The sequence below is a fragment of the Embiotoca jacksoni genome, unplaced genomic scaffold (assembly GCF_022577435.1).
Source record: "Embiotoca jacksoni isolate LCO1_2020_lvr unplaced genomic scaffold, fEmbJac1.0.p SCAF_4, whole genome shotgun sequence".
Lineage (NCBI taxonomy): Eukaryota > Metazoa > Chordata > Actinopteri > Embiotocidae > Embiotoca > Embiotoca jacksoni.
Window position 1 is genome coordinate 24,024,892 of NW_027185392.1, and position 27,669 is coordinate 24,052,560.

At 40.0% G+C, this 27,669-nt stretch overlaps 1 protein-coding gene across 1 annotated transcript; it reads left to right on the top strand.

The window, feature by feature from the left end:
* The first annotated feature begins 2,765 nt into the window (after positions 1-2,765).
* tpcn3 (two pore segment channel 3) lies at positions 2,766-26,028 on the top strand. The gene is made up of 19 exons (XM_069168205.1): positions 2,766-3,101; positions 7,060-7,142; positions 7,708-7,822; positions 8,844-8,972; positions 10,237-10,353; positions 11,709-11,827; positions 13,223-13,324; positions 14,013-14,139; positions 15,333-15,540; positions 18,230-18,374; positions 18,480-18,665; positions 20,025-20,089; positions 20,360-20,447; positions 20,772-20,841; positions 22,328-22,544; positions 22,828-22,918; positions 23,899-24,012; positions 25,315-25,430; positions 25,649-26,028. The coding sequence occupies exons 1-19, from the start codon at positions 3,012-3,014 to the stop codon at positions 25,780-25,782; spliced, it is 2,316 nt and encodes a 771-aa protein (XP_069024306.1). The 5' UTR covers positions 2,766-3,011; the 3' UTR covers positions 25,783-26,028.
* Positions 26,029-27,669: the final 1,641 nt, after the last annotated feature.

Genomic DNA, 27,669 nt, shown 5'->3' on the forward strand with positions numbered 1-27,669 from the left:
GTATATATACGGGTAGCACTCAGGATTTCACTCTTGGCCTCCTGAAAGGCACTTAAAGCAACCTTCTGCCCGGTTGGCTGAGTCTGTTCCTGAGGAGCTCATCACACCGGGAGGTGATTCTCCTCAGAGCTGCCTGGAACATCCTGAGCTGGCTGCAAGTAGGAGCTAATTTTGGCATCTTTGAACAAAGCCTCCAGTTCAGATTCTGTCCGTCACCATCTTTGTTAGTTCGGAGTGGTTTGGAGCAGGAAGTGACCATATTTGGACGAGCTGGGGGAGGAGCCAGCGGTGGATCTGACTGATCTGATCGGAAACCTGACGATACTACGTCCCGCCCACCGATAGCTGTAACCTGACTGCACCACAGGCCTGTCAATCAAACAGACACGCCCCCAAAACCAGGTCTTCTTGAATCTTCTTTTCTAATGAATGAGGGATTATTTTCAGATGGACCTCCAGAAAACTAATAAGAAGGAGTGACTTTAGCTAACAACACCGAGATAACTGATGGACACATTTTATTCACTTTGGATTTGATGAGAGAAGTTGAATGGGAGTCTATGGAGCCGGAGGCTTTTTGGAGCCGACCTCTAGTGGCACTCGCTGGTATTGCAGCTGAAGACACTTCTGGATCAGAACCATTTTACAGACCTGAAGCTACGAACACTTTTATATCCAGTGTTTGGTACACAGCATACGTTTGTAACGAACTACAGGTGGGCGACTGCTTGTAACTTATGAGAATAGTTCCTAAAATATCCTGTCATAGGTCATGTTGTGGCCTCAGATAAATCTCAGTTGACAAACATTTGACAGAAGATCTTGTGTTTTGTGGGCGGCGGTGAGCAGAACAACAGATCAGATGGAGCTCAGATTCCTGATAAATCGTCTGAAGGATGTTTTTTGTGTTTGTGTTGTTGCTTGACGTCCTTCTGACAACAGACAAAATATCAGACGTTCAGATCAGAGATGAGACTTTCGATCGAGGTCAACTTCACATGCAATGTGTCCTCTGTGTTTCAGGCATCGACTGTGCAGCATTTTAAGACAGAAAACTTGTTTGTACACTAATTATACAAGACAGATATTATTGTTATTATTAGTGGTAGTTGTAGAACAGTGGTGCTTTTTAAACCCTTCAGAATTTACTGTATTTCTACATAAATGTAACTTAAAAATCATTGGATGTGAAAATATCTGATGTGATACTGTGAGTGAAATAACTTTAGGTCCTTGTTAGAAGTTGAAATGCTTTTGCCACCACTGGCGGAGGTGTGAAAAACCCTCTCACGTGCTGCTCGATGTTGATCAGGTCCGATGGCGCCACCTGCTGGTCAGCAACACAATCTTCCCTGCGCGCGCAGTCCTGTGTTTACGGTATTTAGCTGCGGGTCTAATGCCGTACCTCGGAGGAGACAGTGATATTTAGACCTGAGCTGACAAAACAAAAAAAGAACAGTCTGATTTCTGAAATGGCCCAAATATGGTCCAAATTAGCTATTAATTAAAATATTAAAAATAAAGTTTCCACAGACCAGTTTCCCCTCAAGCTTGTGTGTTTTCAAGGACTATAATAGTTTTTCATATAAATATAAATATATATAATATAAATATCAGAGAGAGACTTTCTTTCTATTTATTACACCCCAGCTTTCCTTTCCTTTCCAGTTTTCAGTGTTCCCGTCACACCGTCGTCGTTTCACTGCGTCACAGTCACGTGACCTCCTGGAGCTGCAGTCAGCTGTCTGTTTCCGAAATCTTTCTTGAATTGTCCTTCCTCATCTTTCCTTTGAGGATTGGACCCCCCTCGTCCCCCCACCCCCTCCCGCACCTCTCGCTCCGTTTCCGTTATCCTGCCGCTATAAGTCACATGATGAACGTGCTGCCTTCAATGTCTTTGAAAAATGTTGGAAAAATAAAAAATGTATACAAAACTGCAGATTACAAAACAGTGGCAAAAAAGAACAAACACTAAAATATATTTTTTTAAATCATCAGAAAAAACGAAATAAATAATTACACGAATTGATACCATGAGATAATGAAGAACACTGATAAAAAAAAAAAACAACTAAGAGTGACAACAACAACAATGATAAAATTACCTTCTTCTATATTATTTGATGAATTGTTTCAGTCATTATACAAATTTTAAACGTTTGCTAGTAACGGTTTCTCAAATGTGTGGGCTTTTTATGTAAATCTTTCAAGGATTATTATTTGATCTTTTTTTAATCTTTATCTTTCTATTTTTGGAGTGTTAGCAGTTGATTGGACAACACAAGTGAAGACATCGTTGTGAGTGTGAGAAAATGTGAACCATGTTTTTCGCTGACATAATGGTCAAGAAAATAAATTGACACAAAGTAATTGATAGTAGGCTGTATAATTTACGAAATGTAATTGTGTACTTTTTTTCAATTTCTAAAACTTACATTTTTACTTATTTTGATTTAAAATGTTCTATTAAGCTACATATTTTCTCATACATGTTATTTTCCTCGCTTGTATTGTCAGATTTGATCAGTTATATGAAGTCTTCCATCTGTTTGGTTCCAACCCTCAAATCTATATAAAATGAATAAATATTTGATCATTTCTCCTCTTTTTTGCATCACTCACCAGACAGGTTTTCTATTTGAGGATCACAGGCCTGTTCCCACGTCACTGCATCAGTTTTTCCTCCATTTTTTTGGCCGGCCCGTGAAGGCAGCACTAGTGCTGGTTTGTCGGAGCGGCACAAACTGCAGCTCGGAGCAGTGAAGAGTGACACAGAAGTGGCGATGGAGGTGTAGATGTGCCAGTTTATGTGCAGCAGAGAGGAAGACATCTGATGGGAGAGGGTCTGTGATGACGTTTACAACAAGAGGGAATAAAAAACAAGCTCGGACTTTTGACTTCTCCCTCGAACACAAACAGAATCTCAGAGAACTCAAAGTTTGAAAAGTTTTCAAGGCGCGTCAAAAAAGTTGAAGGAAAAGTTTTGGAAGAGTTGTGTCGGAAGCGCTGAGATGTCGGAGCCAGAGGAGAGGGAAAACATTCCTGATGAGTCTGCAGGAAAAGGAATCCCAAACGGAGGGAACACCGCAAAGACCAAAGAGGTGAGAGCGGGGCTGCAGTCAGCTGAGAGCTCTGCACGAGCATTATTTCAATGAATGTGCTCATCTGACACGTTCCTGCATCTGTTCTGTCAGCGGACCTTCAGACGTGTCTGTTTATTCCACATGACGGCAGTAAACTGATGGACTCTTGTCCCTTCAGCCTCATAAAGCTGTTAAACAGTGAAACAGGAAGCTTCCAGACTCATCAGTCATTTCAATAGTTAAAAGAAAAAAACTCCAAACATTATTGCTGCATCTCATAAAGCTGTTTAATAACGTTGTTGCATTGTTTAGTAACTTTAAACATGAACAGCTATTTGTTTATAATCTAAACGAGTTATTTTATCACAACTTTAACTCCTTTTAAATAGATTTGAGAATATAAAAATCAAGCTTTTCTCATATTTGTGGATATTTACGTTATTAAATGATCATTTAAATAATTTTTTTTGGAGAAAATAGGTGTAATCAAACTAACATGTTTCATATTCTACATTTCTAATATCTTAACCAGCTCCACGAGGTCATCACCTGCAGTGGTTTTTTTCAGGTTAGCCTTGTCAAAAGTTATCTCGTGGAATTTCTTGCCTTCTTAAAGGCATTTGAGACCATCACTACAATAATCCAAACTATGGTGAGAACTGCTCAAAACAAATTTCAACAGCTTCTTCTAGGAAAGTCACAAAAAACGTGAAACGCTGTGATGAAACTGCTTCGAATGAGGAACGGCCAGGAAAGGATGAGCAAGACTTCCCCCTGCTGCAGAGCACCAGTTCATCACACTCACCAGCCTCACTTCAATTCAATGAGTTTGAGTTATATAGCGCCAAATCACAACACGAGTTATTTTGAGGCACTGAACACCTTAAAGTCTTTACAAAAGAAAGCGTACAACATTATAGAAAGGAACAAAAAAAAATCAGCAATTCCCACGAGAGCAACAGCTGGGAGGAAAAACGGACTTTTAACAGGAAGACCCCTCCGACAGAACCAAAGACAAACAATGAAGTGATGGTGGGGCCGGTGATGGCAGACCAGGATCATGCAGCTCCACAAAACTATGTGAGCGAGGAGAACTGCATAGAGACAACAAACGATACCAAAGAGAAAAGGCATGATGATGAGATGCAACGGTGTGAGTTAGGACGAGAGATGTTCATCACTCAGCATCGTGGAAGCTCCCTCAACCTCAGATTAGAGCAACATCAGCTGATCGAAGGACTCGGTGTGAATCCGGCCTTCATGGTCCAACTTCTGCGGAGACACCTCCTGAAGGAGACCAAGACGAAGACAACAGCTTGAAACAAAGGAACACAAAAACTGGACATGAGACCAGCAGGAATGTGTACAAACCTGTTTCCATAGAGTCGGGACGCTGTGTCAAATGTAAATAAAAACACAATGCAATGATTTACAAATCACAAACTCATATTTTATTGCAAATAGACCAAAGACAAAATATCAATGTTGAAACGGAGACATTTTATTGTTTTATGAAAAACATATTCTCATTTTAAATTTGATGTCAGCAGCACGTCTCTATAAAGTTGTTCCAGGATCATGTTCACCACTGAGCTGCATCAACTCTTCTTTTAACAACACTCTGTAAATGTCTGGGAACTGAGGAGAGTTTTGAAAGTGAAATGTGGTCCCATTCTTGCCTGATGTAGGATTTTAGCTGCTCAACAGTTCAGGGTCTCCTTTGTCATTTTTCCAATTCATGATGCGCCAAATCTATTCAATAGGTGACAAGTCTGGACTGCAGACGGACCATCCAATATTGGTTTCCAGCCTTGTCCCTTGTGTTCAGAGATTTCTCCAGATTCTCTGAATCTTTTAATGATATTATGAACCGTAGACGATGAAATCCACTAATTCTTTGTAGTTTTATGTTGAGGAACATTATTCTTAGATTGTTGAACTATTTTCCAACACAGTCTTTCAGAGTGGTGAACCTCTCCCCATCTTCACTGCTGAGAGACTCTGCCTCTCTGAAATCATCTTTTATACCCGATCATGTTACTGATCTGTTGCCATAGTAACCTGATTAGTTGTGAGATTTTCCACCAGGTGTTTTTATTTTTATTTTTTAGCTTTAAACTAATTTTCCAGTCTTTTTTTGAGATGTGTTGCTGCCATCAAATTCAAAATAAGCATACATTTTCTATGAAACAATAACATTTCTCCATTTCAACATTTGATATGTTGTCTTTGTTTTCAATTAAACATGGGTTTATGGGATTTGTAAATCATTCTGTTTTTATTTACATTTTACACAGCGTCCCAATTTTTTTGGAAACGGGGTTGAACTTTGCTCAGATTAATCCAAATGTGAGATTTCATCTTGTAGCCACGATGTCGTTGTGAGACTCACAGGAGGTGAACAGATGGTTTCTGCTTTGCTGCTGACACTGTTGGTAACTCTTTCAGAAGTGAAGTTAACACTGAATCAACATGGCCGCCACATGATTCTGTAGCGACATCTGGTCCGTGCTTAATGAGACAATCAAAGCTGGTTTGGTGTGTTTAGACTTTTTCTTCCTACTTCATACACTAATTCCATATCATTCTATGTTTAATATCTTCAGTATTGTCCTACAATATAGACAGCTGTAAAAAGAATTAGAAAAAAACGAGAAGGTATCCAAACCTTTGACTGGCATTACACATACAAAGAAAACAAACTGTATAAAAATATTCAAAGTGCTTCACTTTGTACAATTTTTGTCAACATGATTTGATTAATCACAAATTTGTTAGAAATTTGCTTCACTGAAGTTTAATATCAGCTCCGTCTTTCTTCTATTCTGAAGGATTTCTCCTGATTCCTGTTAAAGCAGGTGTAGGTCCTTTATAAATCCTGTGAAAGTGTCTAATAACTGAGAAATGCACACAGCCTGTATTCAGCAACTGTGCCTTTTGGATTTTAGTAACTTTGTGATGTCACTACCTCTTGCTTATGTCATACGTCCACCCGCTACGGGTCGTGCTACACGACCCACTCTCGTGCCAATCAGAGAGGGTCATTTAAAGACACAAATACAAACAGCTTTTGTTGGTAGAGCGCCAGAAAGGAGTTGTAAAACTATACTGAGATGTTTTTTAGTTCTTCAAACCTGAAGAATTTCTTAAATAAAACCCCAAACATTGTAAAATGTTGGACCTTTTAAGACTTTTGTTGTTCCGGTTTGTTCTGAGCTCATCTGTTGTAAAGTTGTGTTTGATCAAATCGCTTTCATTTTTCTGCCTGTCAGTCGACCAACACACAAACCTCAGCTAAAGTTTCATTATTCCATCACACGAGGGCTGTGAGGCTGTGAGCAACAAGCTAATCAATACATCAACACTTCTGAAAACTATTTTTTATATAACTGACAGAAAATAATGAGAAATGCTCTAATTTAAATGATTAATCACAATGAATTTAACCGCAAACTTATCACTTCTGTTTAAAATCACAGGCCAGTTTCTGGGTGACTGAGACAGTAACGACTCTGGTGGATTTATAGTTGGGTTTAATCCGGGTCGGCTCAGAGCTCATGGTGACGTCTTCAGATCTCGAGTTTTGTCCGATCGAGTCCCAAAGCTGTTCTTCTGGATTTAATTATATTGACAGGTTTTTCTAATATTTTGTCCGCTACATTTTCATAAATGAGGAGAAAAAAGTTCAAACCAAGTCAACATAAACGTTACAAACATGATCAGACTCACAAAGGGAGAGTTTACGGAGTATAAAGGTGTGTAAACTGTTAACCAAGTTCACTGAAACTGATGTTTCCCTGAGAGAAATATTCAAACCACAGGTTCCTTGTTAATGACTGCACGGTTTCCTTAAACAGACATATTCTACGTTTCTGCTGCATCATATTTTCGCAGAATTTGAGCAAACAGCCACTTTATGATCAAAGTTTTGGTTTCCCTTTGAAAATTAGGTTTAAAATAAACACCTGTGTTTCAGGATTTCGACCTGGCTGCCATCTACGTGTCGGATGCTCAGTACAACAGAAACATCTACTTTGACACATCGCCTCAGGCTGTCAGGTGAGACTGTACCTTTAAATTCTGATTTCATTTGATTGTTTACGATCTATTTATTTCTTACCTTGATGTAAGTTTTCTCTGGACAACTTCTTTTTTTACCAGCTGTTCTAGCAACTCTGACTGAATTGGGAATTCTTGCAGCTCTGTTCACATTGACATGTTTCATGACTTGCTCTGACTTGTTTGTATCTGACTGCTGAGCACCTGGAAAAGTCCAAATTATCAAGTGGGACATCGCCACTGTACATTAAACAGGGATTTTAATTCAGTGATTTTGATAAGCTTTCAGGGTTTTTTTTGTTGTTGTTTTGATGGTGAAACTTGACCTTTTAGAGAATCACTGCACTAAAGCACCAAATGTGGATAAATCCAATGCTTAAAATAGTCTACAGCAAACGCACTATTACCTCCTTTTTCTTTCTTTACAACTGTGTGTCAGCTGTTTAAGGATGTTTAGGGGAGACTAAAGGAAGTCCTCAGAATGTATATCTTTAAAGTAAGGATTATGGTTTGGGTAAGTCTCCAGGTAATTGATGGAAACACAACTGTGTGTTTGTGCTTCCAGACTGTATCTGCTCTACAACCACTGGCTCCCTAAGGTGCTCCTCTACTTCTTCATCCTGGTCAATCTGTCTCTGGCCATCTTCGAGGAGCCGGCGGTCGTCCGTCTGCCCACATGGGTAAGATGGCTGTCACTGCCGGACACACACTGTCCTGCTTTCATACTTCTTCTTTTTACTTGCAACCACAGACTGTTTATAAAAGTGTTCGTAGTTTCAGGTCTGTAAAATGGTTCCGATCCAGAAGTGTCTTCAGCTACAATACCAGCGAGTGCCACTAGAGGTCGGCTCCAAAAAGCCTCCGGCTCCATAGACTCCCATTCAACTTCTCTCATCAAATCCAAAGTGAATAAAATGTGTCCATCAGTTATCTCGGTGTTGTTAGCTAAAGTCACTCCTTCTTATTAGTTTTCTGGAGGTCCATCTGAAAATAATCCCTCATTCATTAGAAAAGAAGATTCAAGAAGACCTGTTTTTGGGGGCGTGTCTGTTTGATTGACAGGCCTGTGGTGCAGTCAGGTTACAGCTATCGGTGGGCGGGACGTAGTATCGTCAGGTTTCCGATCAGATAGGTCAGATCCACCGCTGGCTCCTCCCCCAGCTCGTCCAAATATGGTCACTTCCTGCTCCAACCCACTCCGAACTATCAAGATGGTGACAGACAGAATCCTTATACACCTGACATAAATAGCTTGGACATAACACAACTAGGAATGTCTTCCTCGTTAAATTGTTTTAACCACAATATTCAGCAAACGTCTACAACAGTCTGAGACAGACTGAATTACTGTGACTCGGCTGTCTGAAGTTCACTTTGGTTTAGTTGCTATTCGCAGCCGTTCAACATGTTTGTAGTTCCTTTCACCAAATGATCAAATGGGAGATGTCATCGTCATTAAAGATTCCTGACCTACAACTCTACATCTACATCCTACATCTGAGAGCCAATCAGACACAAGTACTATATCTTTCTATGGATGGTATGAACAGGAAGTAACAGGTAATCAATGTCTGGTCTCCACAATTTGATTCAAAAAGACTTAAATTCAGCAGACAGAAAGGAGGGGGACCAGTCGGTTCAATGTGCTGTGTCAGCAGTATTGTCTTGTATAATATCGGTGTTGTGTTGTGTTGTGTTCAGGCCACCATGCTGGTGGAGCTGCTCTGTCTGCTCATCTTCACCCTTCGACTCGTTCACTACGCCAAGGTGATTCCTGGAGACAAGTTCTGGAAGGACCCCAAAAATATCTGCATCATCGTCATCCTCATGGTAGGAGGGGCTTATCTGCATCATCAGCATAGTGGGATGGGCTTATCCATACCAACAACCTGGTGGGTTGGGCCTATCGATGTTAAATCTCAGGTGGGAGAAGCTACGAAGTTGTTCGGGGAAACGAAACCCAGTGAATGTGTTGGTAGACCCGTTGGAGATGAGCATCCATCCATCACCAGCACAATGCAGCACAATCAGAAGCGCTGATAAACAGCTGATTGGTTTCGGTGTTGAATCACAACATGACATTTTATAGAAATTGGTGATTTTTCTGTTAAACTGAAGAGGTTTTCAGCATTTTCTCCAAAAACTGAAACAAAACCAGAACTTCCCAAACCGGGTTGGTGTTTTAAAGTCGGGTACAGTTTGGTCTCCAGCTGCACACACACAGTTTAAAGTCTTTCTGTGGGACGATGGTTTTACCTGTGGAGGCCTCTAAAGGACACGATTGCTGTGAACATGTCTGTGTCACTGTGGTTTGACTCAGGACTGGTGAGGACGTGTCCCGGTGACTGTTGGTGAGTTATACAGCCTGGACCCACCAGAGTTCCTGGTTTCTAGTGCGAACGCTGAAACTGCCGCAGTGTGCTGAGCAGAGTTCCTGTCCATTAACTACGGAGGCAGAAATGTGCTGAGAAGACTTTTTGCCTGTTGTGAAACAACCTTTAGCTGGAGAAGTTGCCTCGTCAGCGCCTTTCAAGCAGAAAGGCTTCCTGGTGACTCTGAGGCTGTCGGTCACGAACAGGAATGTTTCTTCCTTTTACTGTCTTAAGGTGTTTTGTGTCGGTGATTAAGGGAATTAATTTGTTTTATCTGATGTGATTTTAATGTTTCAGCACCTGATTTCAGAGAGCAGGGCCCCATTTATGAAATGTGGCTTCAAGGGGACGCGAGTTCAGGAAATTTAATGGAATAGTTTGATGTTGTTTAACTCTCCCACATCAATAATATTTTTCCACTTTCTTGTTTGTAAAGTGTATTTTTGAGACGCTACACTGATCAGCTTATTAACTTATTTAATGTACCATATTTTAAAAAAAGAAGGAGGACCCATTTAACATTTAAGATAATTAACAGCAGGAGGTTCTTGGTTCAAAGTGCATGGACTTGGCTGGTCGTCCCTGTGATTGGGGATTTTAAATTGGCCTTCGGTTTGAACATGACCGCTCTTCCTGTGTTGCCCTGGCGACTGCTGCAGAATACAGCAGATATAAATAATGAATGATGTATTAAATACCTTTTGTTTCTCTGTGTCGTCCAGCTCACCCTGGTTGATATGATCATCTACGGAGCGCTGATAGCTGCGAACTGTTACGGTGTCCGCTGGTCCAGACTCCTGCGCCCGCTCCTATTGGTCAATGTCACAGAGGGACGGCAGGTAACCGCCCACCTGACTCACCTGTCTCCACCCGTCGTTAGCAGCCATTGCTTCATTAACATATCTTTTGAGCAAAAGTTTTGCAAAGTGAAGGTAAAACCTTCATGAGAAGGAACATTTTCCAAAACACCTTCATGTCTGGACTTACGAGATCCAAAGTATTATACTGTGGTCACTTAATTATCAAAATGTGACAGTTATAGTGTGTGCATGCGACTCTAGAAATGTAATAATACTTACATGAAATCAACCAGAAAGTGGTCAGATTCAAATTTAAATGCAAAAAAAGAATTGCATCCCTCCAGTGAGAGAAAAGTCTGCCAGTCGTGGGGGCCAAGCAGACTTGGGCTGTCACACCCGGGTGGTCTCTACTTTGGGAATTAAATGTGTGTTTGAAGCCACAGCGGCGTCTCTAGTGAGCTGCACTGTGTGCACCTGATAGTTGCGTCCACTGGAGCTCTTGTGGCTGAGATGAATGTGTTTGTTTCCCAAATGTTCCTGTGCATGGGTCAGTTTCCATTCAGGTGCACACAGTCTTCCTGCAGTTTTTCCTCTACAGATCTCCACTTGTGCGTTGGGAGTGGTTCACGCCTCTTTAAGACCACGTTTGGTTCTGAGGAAACTGATATAAATGAGGCTGCTTTCTGCTAGAATTAATTACTGTCTTTTGTTTGGCCTGAAAATGAAAAAAACTGTAAATCAGTGATGGAGGAACATTTTTAGTGTGTCCAATGGAGAGGATTGAGATACTGAGATGAAGGGAAACCACAGTAGCTTTATGGATACGTGGCAGCCTCTGGTGGACCGCTGGCCTCAAGATCTAAGCAATGTTGACAAAAAGGGAAAGGACACGTTAGATTAAGGGAGCTCCACGTGGATTCGTAGGTACACAACAAAAACTGAGCAATGGTGAGAATCTTTCTTTCATTTTTTGGGGGGATTAATACTGAGATGACATTTTGCAAAATGCAAAAATAAAAATCCCCAAATTTATTCAAGTCTATATGAGACATTTTTACATGAATATTCTTTCTCGTGTGTGTGTTCAGATGATCATGTGATCAGGTGTGTGTGTTCAGATGATCATGTGATCAGGTAATCACACCATCAGTTGTGTTGTTTTATTGCTGTCATCCTGTGATGTCTGGATCATGATCAGTTGACGTCTGCTGTTTAAACTCTGTTGTGTTTTGGAGGGAAACTGTTACTCAACACATGAAAGTCAGTCTGTCTGAGCGGATGGAGCCCGGCTGCATCTTGTTTTGTGTATTTTTGTGTGTCTGTGGATGTGGACGGAGCCTGTGCGTCCTCTGGGAAGATGAGCATAAACTCTTCCATTGTTTGTTTGTGTTCAGCTCCGCAGAGCGTTCAGAAGCATCCGGAACGCTCTTCCTCAGATCCTCCTCGTCCTCGTCCTCTTCATGTTCAGTGTCCTCATCTTCTCCCTCATGGCCCTCAAACTGCTGGGAAAACGGTGAGACAGCCGTCCGTCCTTTTCTCTTGTTTTTAACCTCACGGTTATCGTGATAATGGTGGTGGCATAACAACAACAGCATTCACATTATGATCAGTACGTTCTAAACAATAATTTAATATAATATAATGTGATCAAATATAATATAATGTGATATAATATAATGTGATATAATATAATGTGATATAATATAATGTGATATATGATATGATAAATATAATATGATATAATATAATGTGATAAAATATAATGTGATATAATATAATGTGATATATGATATAATATAATATGATAAATATAATATGATAAATATAATATGATATAATGTGATATAATATAATGTGATATAATATAATGTGATATATGATACAATATAATATGATAAACATAATATGATATAATATAATGTGATATATGATAAGATATTATATAATATAATGTGGTATAATATGATATAATATAATATTGTATAATATAATGTGATACATGATGAGATATAATATATGATAAATATAATATGATATAATATAATGTGACATATGATAAGATATGATATAATATGATAAAATATAATATGATATAATATAATATGGTGTAATATAATGTGATACATGATAAGATATTATATAATATGATAAATATAATATAAGATAATGTGATATAATATGAAATATTATATACTATAATATGATGTGATATAATATAATACGATATAAGACAATACAATGTAATATAATATTATATAGCTTTTTTTGTCTTAAAACCAACTAAGTTCTTGTTGTTGTTGTTGTTGAGGTTTTGCCCCTGTTGAAGCCTGAATGCTGAACTCAGAACACCTTGTCCGATTGAATCCTTCATTGCCGTCGGCTTTCTGAAGCATTTCATGGGTCTCCTTTGCCAATATCTTGAGTTTGATGCACAATGTGTTGTGCACTTTCTGCTCAAGTCCACGGTGAAATTGCAAATGCGCATGTGTCCCCGGATATCTGGTAAAACATAAACGTCTCAGACGGATGCTGATGTTAAACAAGCAGCGCACAATGGAAGACTTAACCCACAGAAGTTATGGCTTCCCCCGGCTCAGTGCACATTACTGCTACTGGAACAGTCTTTTCAAATATAATCACAAAAGCAAAAACTATAATCACTTGGGTCTGAATTATTTTTTCATTTGTCACCAAAATTGATTGGTTTTTTTAGATCGAGGAGATGAAACGATGTCAGAAGTTTTCAAAAGTCCGAAATTGAGGATGTAAACAGCAAATCATGCCAAATGTGTGATTTATGTTCCGATCAGAATCATTTCTCGTTTTTGTTTTGGTTGCTGAAAAATACATTTTTAGGTTTTTAGTAGTACTTGTAGTACTTGTAGTGCATGTTTTGTTTTCTGTGCAGAGATCTGAAGACAATAGACGGAGCTCCGTACTTCACCAACTACCTGGAGATCGTGTTCGATCTGTACGTCCTCGTCACCACGGCCAACAGCCCCGACATCATGTAAGACACGTTCATACTGAAAAACTAACTGTGTGCATCACTGATCTCTAACCAATGTCTTAAATACAGTTCCATCCTCATGGAACAGTCCCTGTTTTTGACAATACTTTAAAAATAAAACATAAATATCACAACAAATTGCAAAATATGGTTTGATTTAATGATTCGACGAAGTGGAAACTGGTTTAGAGAATAAATGAAGATGTTCAGGAAAAATGTGACTTCAATATCTATTTAGGCTTTTAACCACTTCACCATTTCATACGGTGCCCCACATAGAGGACGAAGCATTCCTCTGCAGAGAGGGGAAAAAATAGAAATTAAAATCCATGTGAAATATTATACAGGAACATATTAAATCATATAGATCCAAATGTGATTCATCAAAAAAAAAAAAATGTTGTACATAGAAGAGGTGCTAGAGGTCCAAAATGTTCATCATCTTCATTCATCTTTTTATTTTATTTCCCAATAAAAAGGAGATTAATTTATGCACCAAATCACTGAGAAGTTTTATAAAACACAAGAACTCTTCTGCTGCTTCCTGTTGCCGGCCTCCTGTTGTTTTAGAGAAGCTTCTAAAAGAAGAAGGAAGTGAAGTGACCTCTAACCAACTGTTGTTTGGTTTGTTTGTATGTGTTTATCTGTTTCTGAGTCATGCATGTTTCATTTGTGCTTCTCGTTGCAGGATGCCGGCGTACAACGCCAGCTTCGTCTTCGCCATCTTCTTCATCTTGTACATCCTCGTCAACACATACATCTTCATGTCCGTCTTCTTGGCGGTCGTTTACAACAACTACAAAAAATATCTGAAGGTCATTTTCAAGTCATTTGTTTCACCGTTAGAACCCCACAGAACTAAATTGCGTCCAAATTCCCACCCTTTGTCTTCGGTTGAATTGCAAAGCACGGCTTCATGGCAGAGACATGTTTGAGATCTCCTATGAAATTGCACGGCTTGAGCTTTCCAACAATGCCGACGCCTCATCCGTGTGTTGAAGCGTTGCAGAGATAATAGACTTCAGATTTGCATCAAATTTAATGGTCGTCACACACGCTGCATGAAGAGCCGCGTCCGTCTCCACACCTGCTTCTCATGACTGAATAATTCCTGAAGTCCTGATCGCTTCACAACGTGCTGTAAATCACAATAAAAAGCAGAACGTACTCTTTCTGAGGAGACCCGGCGCTCCTCTGTACGACAAAGCTTTTTTAGGTAGTGCTGACTTCTGCGTTGTCTCCAACAAGACTCTTTGTCCCTGGTTTGAGCCACCCGGAGTCATTCATGTCATTTGTTTTTCATCAGGCATTAAGCACATCTTTTTTTCAAATTGTTGAGTCATGCAGTGTCCTACTAACTTGGTTCAGATATCACCAGATTCTAGAAAATCTCCTCTACGCAACTAAAAAAAGAAATCTTTACTGATAATGTCTTCTGGTGAAATACATGTAAAAACAAAACAATTTCATAAGATTATTTTCTATCCCTTGATATATAGTTTAATATATATATATAAAAAAAAATTATAATTATTTTTTAATCAGATGATGAGGTTTATGTGTATAGCCTCGACTCTCCCGAGAAGAACAAGCTGCAGCGTGAATGTTTAGCCCCGACAATGACCAGGATATGAGCTTAAAAGTGAAGGTAACAAAATCACCTCCAGCTCAAAGGGTTAATATCAACTGAAATGTTAAAAGTTATTAAAACCACATCAATATGTTTATTTGGGAAATTTGAATGACATAAACAGCAGTACAGAGAACTAAACAGCGTCGACCTTGTCATGGCTGTACAGATGAATGTTTTATTTGTCTCAGAAAAACATTTAAAAGTGTGAAAGATTTTCATCCCGTATTTAGAAATATGGATCTTGGAATTATGACATCTTTGCTTGTTTTGATTGTTTGTTTGTTTGATAAATGCAGTAATCTTCTGTTTGGATCAGCTGTGTTCAGGCTGGATGTTTCTTGGGCGGTAAATGCCCTCGTCCTCTCTGTCCAACAGGAGGAGGTACGGCAGCTGGTGAGGGCCAAAAGGCTGAAGATGGTTCGGGCTTTTGCGGTTCTGCAGGAGCAGAAGGAGGAGGGGGGCGAGCCCGCGGTGACCCACGCCAACTGGAACCAGATGGTGCGACTGGTTCAGCCCGACATCAGTAACTCCCACAGAGAGCTGCTGTGGAGAGTCTCTGACGACAAGAACCGGGGCTCCATCGGTGGGTGGCACTCAAACCAACACACAACACGGACGGTTTCTGGTCCCATAAACATGAAGAGGAAGTGATGTATGTTTTCAGCCCAGTGGTTTATGGTTTGGACTGAAGGGGACGGCAACCCACTGGAAATTATTAATGCACGGGGGCAGAAATAGGATTTTGAAAAGTGAGAGAGCGACCAGGAAGGAAACCGTTCAATTTATAATATGCCTCTCTGAAATGCTCTTTTTATACCCAGTCACGTTACTGATCTGTTGCCAGGTAACCTAATTAGTTGCGAGATGTGCCACCAGAGTTTATTTTAGCATTACTTAACTTTTCCAGTCTTTTGTTGACCCTGTCCCAACCTTTTAAAAACGTGTTGCTGGCATCAAATTCAAATGAGCAGATATTTTTAATAAAACAATAACATTTCCCAATTTCAACGAATTAAATGTGGGTTTACATGATTTGCAAATCATCGCATTATGTTTTTATGGTGTTATTGACTAAGCACACAATTAGAGCTCATCTTTAAGCAATATATCAAAATATAGTGGATATACAAAACATCAAAGGGGAAGCATTTCCATTTTTTTAAGACCTGGAAGTAAAAGATGTGCATGCCATCTGCACAGTGACGGTTCAGACATGGAGGCGACCCGGCTGCCCTCTCGGTGTTTGAATGCTGTAACTCAGTGGAGCGTTCAGCTCTCTGGCTTCTGCTCAGTCACTATCTCCACCCTCATCTTCCACATGGAGGAAGTCAAACTGCTTCATCATGAGTTTGGTTCAAAGTTGAGAAAAAACATGATACAACTGAGCAGAAGAACTGATATGAGGTGGCAGAAAAATATAGTTTTTTCATCTTAACAGTATATGGGAGCCTTTACACACACACATGCAGCACATGTGGAAGTTAGAGGGACATATTTACCATTTTTCTTTTGTTTCACTGCCTTTGAAACTTGTCTGCCTGCATTGAGTTTCATTCACCAACCGTTCTTAATCAGAAGTTTTCTCCTTAAAACCGACTTACACAGTTTTCACGAAGCGCCTGACCTTCACCAATATTTTCTTATTTGGGATTTGTTCTCAAGTAAAAACAGAATCTTCACACACTCAAGAACACTTAGGAGCTTTTGAGCAAAATAATTGACTGTTAAGTTTTTCTTCAATTCTACAATTGTATAATATCATACAAATTAAATCACAGACTTTTAAAAATAATTTATAATATTTTCTAATAATAATAATAATAATTATTATTATTATATTTTAAAACTCCTAGCATTAGAAAGCCGACTTGCTGTCTCAGTTTGACAGCTATTAATTGCTTGTTTGTAAAAAAAAAAAAAAAAAAAAAAAAAAGGCTTTAAAATCATTTAGACTTTCATTGTGTGATTATTTATAGCTTACAATTAGTGCCATGAAGGAAACGCATCACTGCAAAAAGAAGCAGGTTACAGGGTGTCTTTATACGTTTTTAAATTCTTATTAATTTCTTTAAATGTTTCTGAGATTGTGGTAAGTGTTCATGTTATCGGTGTCGCTGCATTTGAGATCAGACGTGAGGATCTGAGGGTCCTGCTGCAACGTACAGACTGCGAGTAGCAAGGTTCTGCCTCATCGGGTGTAAATAAATGATACCATTATAACCATTGTAGTGACCTTTTCTGTTTGAGGAGTTTCAATGCAACGTTTGGTCTAAAGCTTCCTGCAAAAGTAAATGTTGAAATGTTGAAGACAAATGGTTAAACACACGGAGCCCATGGGTATTTTGGTGCACGTTTGCACCTGCACTGTGATTAAAATAGGACCGATGGACACGCGAGTGCTGTCTCACCAATAACTGGTCCAACGATGCGCCTCCCTTCGAGTGGTCTGGGTCTCTCTTCTATGTTTGGCCTCAGATTTGAAATCAAACCATTATTTATTTTTTTACTGAATCTGTTGTACGACCTTCTCCCAACACAGCGGTCACTAAAGAAGTGGTGTCTTTTTTTTTTTTACATTTTACATCCAGTACTGATCCTTCTAAACATAACCGCTCTTTAGCTGCTCACTTCCTGCTGCAGTAGCTCGACTTCAGACCTACTGAAGTCCTTCTTCCTCTTGGAGTCAGGTGCTCCACCATCTTTAGATCTTTGTTTCTGCACTATTTATGTTTCTCTCAACTTCTCTTTTCTCCCTCAGTTTCTGTGATTGCATTTGCACGCAGCCCTGCGGTGTCGTGTGATCTTTATGGGGACGGCAGGACGTTTAGCTGCTAATCAGGAACACCGGGACACACTTTCAATTCACAAAGACACTGGGATTGAGCATTATAAGAACAAATCTGGGGTTTAGTCACAAATCTGAATTAAACTTTTCTTAGAAACTTTCTCAAAAGTTGTGAATGGGGCCAAATGTTTAAAACGGTATCAGTGAGCTTTCCACACGTTTCCGTATGCTATCAGCCTTTTATTTTTTCATTTAAGGTCAGAGAATTTAACAGTGAATGTGAGTTGGGATGAAGATGAATAAAACCAGGTATTTTACCAACTCAAAAGTAGGTTCTGAGAGTAGATGCTAAACTGGTCCCTAGAAGGATATAAAGATTTCCAAAATGCACGTTGCCAATTTTGTCTCTGCAAATGGAAACTTGCGCCTACGAAGATAATATGAAAGAAACTGTATTCAATTGTATTTTTGGTTGGTTGATTGACAGGGAAGGTGGCGTTTGTCCAGCTCGCAGACCTCCTGAACATCGAGGTGATCACGCTGAAATCAAGACCACACCCATTTAACAGTTTGTGCCCCGGCGTCTACCAGTCGGCCCCCAGCCGCCTCCTCTGCCGGCTGGTCCAACACCGGTGAGATGAACATCAGGATTATGATGCAGCAATGTGTTTTCTAATGACTGGAAAAGAAGAGCAGTAATGTGCTTTAGGTTTGAGTTCAACAGTGTTTGTTTTCAGGGCTTTTGTGATTGTGTACGACTTCATCATCCTGGTGAACGCCGTGTTCATCGGTCTGGACGAGGAGAACCCCATGATCGCCAACTCGGAGTGGGCCTTTCTTGTCCTCTACCTGCTGGAGATCCTGCTGAAGCTCTACGTGTTTGAGCCCAGAGCTTTCTTCTCCAGACACAACTTCTGGAACTGGTGAGAATGAGCTGAAGGTGCACGCCATCTTGAATAACCAAAAGGCTTGTGGGTACCCAATGCTAACCGTTTACAGGCAGCTGGAGTTACATTTTTAACAGGTGTTTATGGATAAAATAAAGGATGTTCATGGACATGGGTCTGAAAGTGTGACGATGTGATTGATTTCAGATATCACATGACGTTGACTTATTGTTGGTGTCAAGCCTGCAGCTCTAAATAGATTTATATTTTCTCAACCAGTCAAATCATTTTAATTGCTTGTGTAGACCAAAACCAACTGTCTGTTTATCTTCATACTTGATACCGTACCCTGTCTGCGGCTCATTGGTTACCACTGAAGACATGAATCTTTGAAAACATCCCACAAATATCTGATTTATTTTTTTAAAGCCTCAATATTTTTGGTAAAACATCTAGACACTGCAGTTTTTATTAAATACACAGAAAGAAATAGTGACCACAAACGGACAGCGTGACTCAGTGATGAAGTAGAGAGAATAGATATTTCGGTGTGTCACAGCCGACTGCAACCGTGGCCAATCAAACCAGCTGCAATTTTACGTTGAGGAACATTATTCTTAGATTGTTGCACTATCTTCCCACCCAGTCTTTCACAGAGCGGTGAACCTCTCCCCATCTTCACTGGAGAGACTCTGCCTCTCTGAAATCATCTTTTATACCCAGTCATGTTCCTGATCTGTTGCCAGGTAACCTGATTAGCTGTAAGATGTTCCACCAGAGTTTCTTTTAGCATTACTCAACTTTTCCAGTCTTTTGTTGCCTCTGTCCCAACTTTTTAAAAACATGTTGTAGGCATCAAATTCAAAATGAGCAGATATTTTTCATGAAACAATAACATTTCCCAGTTTCAACAAATTAAATATGGGTTTACATGATTTGCAAATCATTGCATTATGTTTTTTTTTTACATTTTACACAGCGTCCCAGCTTTATTTTTTGGAAACGGCATTGTATTAGAACCGGATACTGGATCCAGTCACCTAAGTGACAGTTGTCTTGCCTCCGAGTTTGCTCCCACATTGTGCAGCTGCACATGCTCATTAGTGTTTCTCTCACTTGGTCCATGGATTGCTTTGAGACTTCACAAACAAACAAACATCACGTTCTCGGCTTTTGTGTAATACTTGATTTTTTTGCTTTGCTTTAGCGTATTTTGCTGCAGTGGCCACTGAAACAAACTGGCAGCATCCAGTTCCCCTAAATAATACGTCCATGTTTATGTTTCTGTTGTCTCACATGTTACTGATGTCATCACGTGAACACAAAGAGGCTGAAAAATGCTGGTTTCTGTTTCTTTCTTTTTTTCATTGTTTCATGTCTATTTTCTGTCTTCAGGTTTGATACCATCATCATCATCTCTGCTCTTGTTGCCACAATCATCAACTCCGCCATGAAGTCATGTAAGAGCTGTTTGTTTTATTTCTATCAGACAGTTCAGCTGAAACAAAGACACAAAAAGACTCAATCACAAAAATTAAGTAGTTTTGAAACAATTAGTTGGTTAAATGATTAATGTAATGTCAGTAAATTAATAGGAACAGAACAGATTTTAGATGTCATCATTATGAACATTTTGTAAATAATATTTGAGTAAAAGAATAATACCAGTTGCCTCCCTAAAGTGATCAGGCCATCTGTCTTTCTGAATAACCGTCCCTGTCCTCTTGTAGCGGAGGGCTACACCAGCCGGCAGATACTGGACATCGTCTTCATCCTCAGAGTGCTCAGACTGATCCGGGTGGTGGACAGCATCGAAAGGTTTGACATTTGTCTGGACTTTTGACTGATTCAATTGTTTTTAAAATACATGTCTCTGAGTGTCCCACACACGGTTGTGTGTCCAAATGTTTTCTCAGGGTTTCTATAGTAACCTGCAGGAAAGCGCAGCATACGTTGGATACCTAGAATGAAAAATATCAGATGAATTAGAGGAAATGCATTTTTGAATCTGCCTCATCATTTATTTTTGCACAACAGGACAACTTACTCAGTGTCAGTCATCTGATGTGATTGGTCCATGTTTCTTCTGCATTTTATGTTTCAACGTGTTGCTTTACTAACAATGACTTGATTCTCTGTCAGGTTTCGTACCATCATCAACACCCTGGTCAGGATCGGACCAGCGATCCTCACATTCGGACAACTCATCATTGTAAGTTGCTGACAGCAGATTGCCTGTTAAGATACACTGTCACGTCCTCTTTGGTGTACCATGACTTCTCACAAACGTTTGTCTGGTCCTAGATTGGATCAGTGGGAGGGAGGTTCTGTTTGTGGTTGGTTGTTACGTCGTGGTGGGAGGACTGAGAAGACTAAGGTTCAGGATAGAGTTAGAGACCTAGTTGACAGTGGAACAACAAATAACAGCAACATAGAGTTTAGGGCCTGTTTCCCTGCGGCTGATCTAATCCAGCACCATGTTACCCCAGTACCCCTGACCAGGGCACTGGTAAAAGAGCTGGAGTTGGTACTTGGCCCACTTCTCCTTTTAGAATTCAATTCAATTCAATTCAATTCAATTCAATTCAATTCAATTCAATTCAATTCAATTCAATTCAATTCAATTCAATTCAATTCAATTCAATTCAATCCAGTTTTACCTAATATAGCGCCAAATCACAACACAGATTATTTCATGGCACTGAACAGGAAAGTCCTTCCAACAGAACTTTTCAACATTAAACGCAGAAACACAACAATTCAACAATTCCCACATAAGCGAGGAGAGAAAAACTCCTCTTTAAGGGAGAAAAACCTCCAACAGAGGGAAGAAAAACTCCCTTTAACAGGAAGAAACCTCCAACAGAACCAGGATCAGAGGTGGGAGGAGCTTCTGTTAACAGAACCAGGCTCAGAGGTGGGCGGAGCTCCTGCTAACAGAACCAGGATCAGAGGTGGAGAACATCTGTTAACAGAACCAGGATCAAGGGTGGGCGGAGCATCTGTTAACAGAACCAGGATCAGAGGTGGGAGGAGCTTCTGTTAACAGAACCAGGCTCAGAGGTGGAGAACATCTGTTAACAGAACCAGGCTCAGAGGTGGGTGGAGCATCTGCTAACAGAACCAGGCTCAGAGGTGGGCGGAGCTCCTGCTAACAGAACCAGGATCAGAGGTGGAGAACATCTGCCTCCACCAGTTGGGGTGAGAGGAGAGCAGAGAGAAAAAAGGACAGCATAGAGATAGAAGACATGAACTATTGGTGGATACGACAAGCACAGAGCAGAGACATGCAGCTCCATGACGGGACATCTGGAAAAGATAGAAGAGAAACTACGTTAGCGAGGGAACTGAATGGAGACAATAACAAACAATGAGCAAAAATTATGGGAGAGAAAAACCATGAAGTTAATGAGATGTAATGGTGAGATATGAGTTATAGACAGTTAAAGAGTGAGAGGAAAGAAGCCCAGTGCATCATGTGAGGTCCCCCAGCAGACTTAGTCTATAACAGCATAACTGCAGGTTGGTTCAGGTTCACCTGAGCAGCTCCAACTATAAACTTGATCAAAAAGCTAGGGAGGGTTTCTGCCCCTCCAACACAAACTGGGAGCTGGTTCGTCGGGAGAGGAGCCTGAAAACTGAAGGCTCCGCCCATTCTAGTAAATCTGTCTGTGATTACGATCGTCCTCCTCCACCAGGTGGTGTACTATATCTTTGCCATGGTGGGGATGGAGCTCTTCAAGGGGAAAGTGAAGTTTTACGAGGACACCAGTGACCCGGCGAAGGCGTACTGTGGGAACCCTCTGCTGAAAGGAACGGCCTTTGCACAACTCAACTACTGCAAGAACAACTTCAACAACGTGGTGTCGTCCTTCATTCTGCTGGTGGAGCTCACTGTGGTCAACCAGTGGCACGATATCCTTCACCTGAATGCCGAACACACAGAGAACATGAAACTTTGCTGCCAGTGCCTCGCTGACGACGGGGCTGCCATGTTTACTGGGTTTCATCTCTCAGAACAAAATATCATTCATCTTTAAAACGTAAACATTTCTGTGGCCTTTTCACTATCTTTGAAATGTCAATACTAAAAATGAAATCTTTCTGCTCACAAGTTCTCAGAAGGTCAAGAACTGTTTCTTATATCAGACTGATTCTGATTTTTGTTGGACTCTGTGTTTCCTTAACGTGACTCCACTTCTCAGCAGCGGCTTTGCCGCCGTCACCCACAAGTTAGCCAAGATGTTCTTTGTCCTCTTCCACATCACGGTCGTCATCATCATCATCAAGTAAGACTCAGTCACACAAACAACCCCTGCCCATCTGAGATAATCCTGTATGATTCTTGTTACTGACTCTCATCAGCTGAAAACCATAATTGCTGGTTGTTTCTAGGAGCCAGTGGTACTTGTGTCGTACACACTGCTGCTTGAAGCATGACGCTGTTTGTTTTCCTGTCTCACTTCAGACGTGGTGAAATGTAGCTTTGTTCATTCTGAAACTCCTGAACGTAAAGTGGAATACCATCAGTGTGACGGTTTATATTGATGAGGGCAGCTGTGGCTCACGGGTTGCCGACTATATGTAAGGTTGGTGGTTCAATCCCCGCATTCTCCTGTCACCGAAGACACTGGCAGCTCGTGTGGAATGATTAAATATGGGACAAATTGAAGGGTGCTTAAATGCTGCCACGGTGAAAAAGCACTATACAGTATAGGTTTAGACCATTGAGCCTTATAACCCAGGACATGGATACTACATGAGGTGAAAGGGTGCGTGTAAGTGTTGGTGCGGAGGGATTCAATATCTGTGCTGCTGATTTGGCCAACAATTTTCATCAAAAATGAATTCCTTCTCAGAGTCATACTGAAATCATTTCTGAACATGAATCTAAAGATACACATATTTCTGGATTCAGTATGAAGTACAATTTCCAAGCATGTCATTGTTTCATTGTTAGAGAGATGTTTAAGCTTTGAAATCATGTTATAGCTGTCTGTTTATCCAAGAGTAAAACAGAAACAGTAACTGCTCGTGGCCAGTTTGGCAAAATGTAAACAAGTCTCGAGAGAGTTCAGCATATCTTTTTTTTTGTGTAACTGCAGAGTCTATGGTTGCACTGACTGACTTCAGGTGCAGTAGTGCTCTCAGACTTTTGGCCGCCTTTGGTCTGTACTGTATTTCTAACCACATCTCTTCACGTCTCTGTCACACTTCGGCTTTGTCGTGTGTCCCCGCTCATGAAACGTCACTTCCTGTTGTCTTTCAGCATCTTCGTGGCGTTCGTCCTCGAGGCATTCTTCGTGGAGTACTCGGTGGATAAAAGTGACCTGCAGACATCTCTGGAGAAGAAGATCGAGGAACTGGAGCTGGATGTGGCACAGTAGGTTACCATGACAACCCCTGATGCGATATACACATGCAGTATAACCTACAGTATATACACTCAGTACTGTGATAATATCTGCACCAGAACTGATTGTACATCTTAACTTACACCCCTACTTCACATTGCTGATGAGTATTTGTATAAGCTGCACATGTGGGTCAGTGGTGGTGGTCTTGACAATTAATTAATTAATTAATCATTTTTAAAAAAGAGATCTTGTACTTTATGGGCTTCCTCTTCTGTTGCCTATTTTTCACATCAACCTTGTGAAAAATCAAAGACAAAACCCAACACTGAAACCTCTGTACAACCACCTTCTCCATGATGACGAGGTGCCACCTGTGGTTATTGTTTCCAGGGTAGGGGACAGTTTTCTGGGGGGTGAAATTGTTTAAATTGTTCAGCCCTCTACATTAAGACTGACTGTACAGACTGCACATAATAGTGTCACACATCATTTAGGTGGAAAAAATTAAATCATATGATCACATTTGTCTTTTGAAAGGAGACATTTCTGCTTAGAACTTGCCTCACATGCCAGTTGACTGGAAAACAGAAACAGGTGATTAATCCTGCCACTCTATATCCCATTAAAAATGAGGCCGATGCAGAAGTGTCTTCAGCTGCAATACCAGCGAGTGCCACTAGAGGTCGTCTCCAAAAAGCCTCCGGCTCCATAGACTCCCATTCAACTTCTCTCATCAAATCCAAAGTGAATAAAATGTGTCCATCAGTTCTCTCGGTGTTGTTAGCTAAAGTCACTCCTTCTTATTAGTTTTCTGGAGGTCCATCTGAAAATAATCCCTCATTCATTAGAAAAGAAGATTCAAGAAGACCTGTTTTTGGGGGCGTGTCTGTTTGATTGACAGGCCTGTGGTGCAGTCAGGTTACAGCTATCCGTGGGCGGGACGTAGTATCGTCAGGTTTCCAATCAGATCAGTCAGATCCACCGCTGGCTCCTCCCCCAGCTCGTCCAAATATGGTCACTTCCTGCTCCAAACCGCTCCGAACTAGCAAGATGGTGACGGACAGAATCTGAACTGGAGGATTCATAACATTCACAAACCAACGATGACATCACTGATGGTTGATGACATCACTGATGGTTGATGACCTCACTGATGGTTGACGCTTGATTTGAGAGTGTTTTGCATCGCATGCAATTCATGCTTTTGCCAAGAATGGTCCATGTGTTCTGATGAAGCCAGTACGAACGTTATTATGTTCACGTTCATAAAACTCGAAAGACATCAGACAAACATGTTCGGTGATCATCTGTTTTTCTGTGTTAACCAGGAAGACGTTGGAGGACAACTTGGTGAACACCATGGAAACCATTGATAACGACTTGGGTAGCTGCCAGTCAGCAACAACACACCAACCGTCCCTGATGTTTAAAATTGCCTCAAAAAGTAAGTACAAGTCAGGTAGAAGTTGAGAAAAGACAAGATAACCCTTTTAAGTGAACAACTATTGGATGGCTGGTCAGGAAGTTTAGTTTAGACGTTCACGTTCCCCTGAGGATGAATTGTAATAGCTGACAAAGTGTTTGAATAGAGACAGAAATGAAAACTGTCCGTGCCTGTTAACCACAGTATTGATTATTTCGTGTGTTGTCGTCTTGTTTCAGGATATCGGACTGTGGACGCCTTGTTGCAGCGGATGTTTGAGGCAGATCTCGATCCTGAAGACTTGGCTGAGAACGACAATCCTGAAGCTCAGAGCAACGGGAACTTTACAAACCCGACATTCAGCTCTGTATAGACATTTATGTACAAATATGTAAAATATATATGAAGGGAAGCAGATTCTATCACATTTTTATACTCTGTGTCATTTCATAATGCCAGAAATGTTGAAATCTGATGTTTATCCAGTGCAAAGTTTCAACAATAGGATCGGTCCACGATCTGAGTCACGTTCAGAGTCATATTTTTATATATCTGTGCTGTAGCTCTGTATAAACACAATTGAAATCAGTATGTTCACATAAAGAATATTTACGCTGTATTTAATGTGTCTTGTTTCTTTGTGGAGTTTTTGGAACCCAACAGAAAATGAAACATTACAAATGTTAAAAAAAAAAGTATTGCAAAACAAGTAAAATCAAGACTGAGTCACATAATGTTTCAGTTTATCTGGACTTGCACTTGTATTTTATTTTTGAAAGCACTGACAGTAATAGTGAGGAAATTAAAAAGGGTAGGATGGGATTGTGTAAAAAAAATTATTTTATTAAAAAATTAAAACAACAAAATTGGCCTACAATATATGTTCTGTTCAATTCTTTTGTAATTTCTCTGCATCTAAGGAATTGTGTCATTATATTGTAGGTCGAGGTAAGGACTGGTAATTTGGTAATTAAAAAATAAGTGAAATACAATTTCAGTAAATGAAAATTACACTAATGAAGCTTAATGAAGAAAAGTGAAAATAAAAGACCATATAATGTGTTTTTTATTATTTCAAAAGGAGGGATTAATTGTAAATAAAACATCAGTCACTACTCAAAGTTATCATGATCAGAACAAAGTCAAAACAGAAACAACAAAAAAAGAAACATTTTATTCAAAGTGAAGAGGAGCCAGAGGTTGTAATGTAGCTCTAAAACCTTATGTGATGCTTAACTACAAATATCAATGCATGCTGGTCTTCAATCCTAATTATTATTATTATTATCATCATTATTATATTATATTATTAGATTTAAGTGTTATGAGTTTGAGAACCTCTGCTCTACAGCTAGCAAGGCTCTGCCTTAGTATTTTATACAGCTTCAGCAGTTGACAATAATCAGTATATGATATGCAATTAAATTTATCATAGCTGACACTGCCGGTTATGTTTATATAACTCACTATGCCCGCCCACCCGACTGTACCCCAGTCATGTCGATCAAATCAGGCATCTCCTGAAACAGACCTGTATTTTATATTATTGATCAGAAGGAGTGCATTCAGCTGATGACACCACACAACATGACTGACTTGGTATTTCAGGAGAGAAGCTGAATGGAGTCTATTGGAGCTGGAGGATTTCAGAGCCAGCCCCTCAGTGGGTTTGCACTTTAAGGCACACTTAAACTTAAAAAATGTATAGGCTACAGAAAAAACGACTCTGAAGTGAGTAATTTGAAAATGAAGCCACCATATTTGGAGTACCTGAGTGGTTTGTTAAAAAGAATGTACACTGTAAATACTAATACCTGTCATGATTTGCATAGATTAATTAACCTTATATGAGTATCAACAATATTCACTTTTTACAAACAGTTTTGAATTTACAGTTAATTACAAGTTGAAAAAAACATATTTTACATAGGCCTGATTGTTTTAATTGAAGATTAGCTAAACAAATAGCTAAGGCTTCAATGTGAGCATGCACACTAGCTGTCAGTCCTCCCATGAGCATGCGCACTAGTCCCCCGCCGGTAACCGTAGTAAATTGAGGACCATTGGGAATTGACATTTGTAAAATGTCCTGATCACTTGTGGAGGATAATCGTGGAGGTTATCGAGAAAGTAATACTTTTATGGAGAAAGTAAGACTTTTATGGAGAAAGTAATACTTTTATGGAGAAAATAAGACTTTTATGGAGAAAGTAACACTTTTATGGAGAAAGCAACACTTTTATGGAGAAAGTAAGACTTT

Excerpts from the sequence above, each read along its gene's own strand:
- tpcn3 (XM_069168205.1), top strand. The coding sequence starts at position 3,012 with ATGTCGGAGCCAGAGGAGAGGGAAAACATTCCTGATGAGTCTGCAGGA. Across the intron at positions 7,823-8,843 it reads TCGTCCGTCTGCCCACATGG|GCCACCATGCTGGTGGAGCT; the intron begins GTAAGATGGCTG and ends TGTTGTGTTCAG. Across the intron at positions 20,448-20,771 it reads GTGGTGGACAGCATCGAAAG|GTTTCGTACCATCATCAACA; the intron begins GTTTGACATTTG and ends ATTCTCTGTCAG.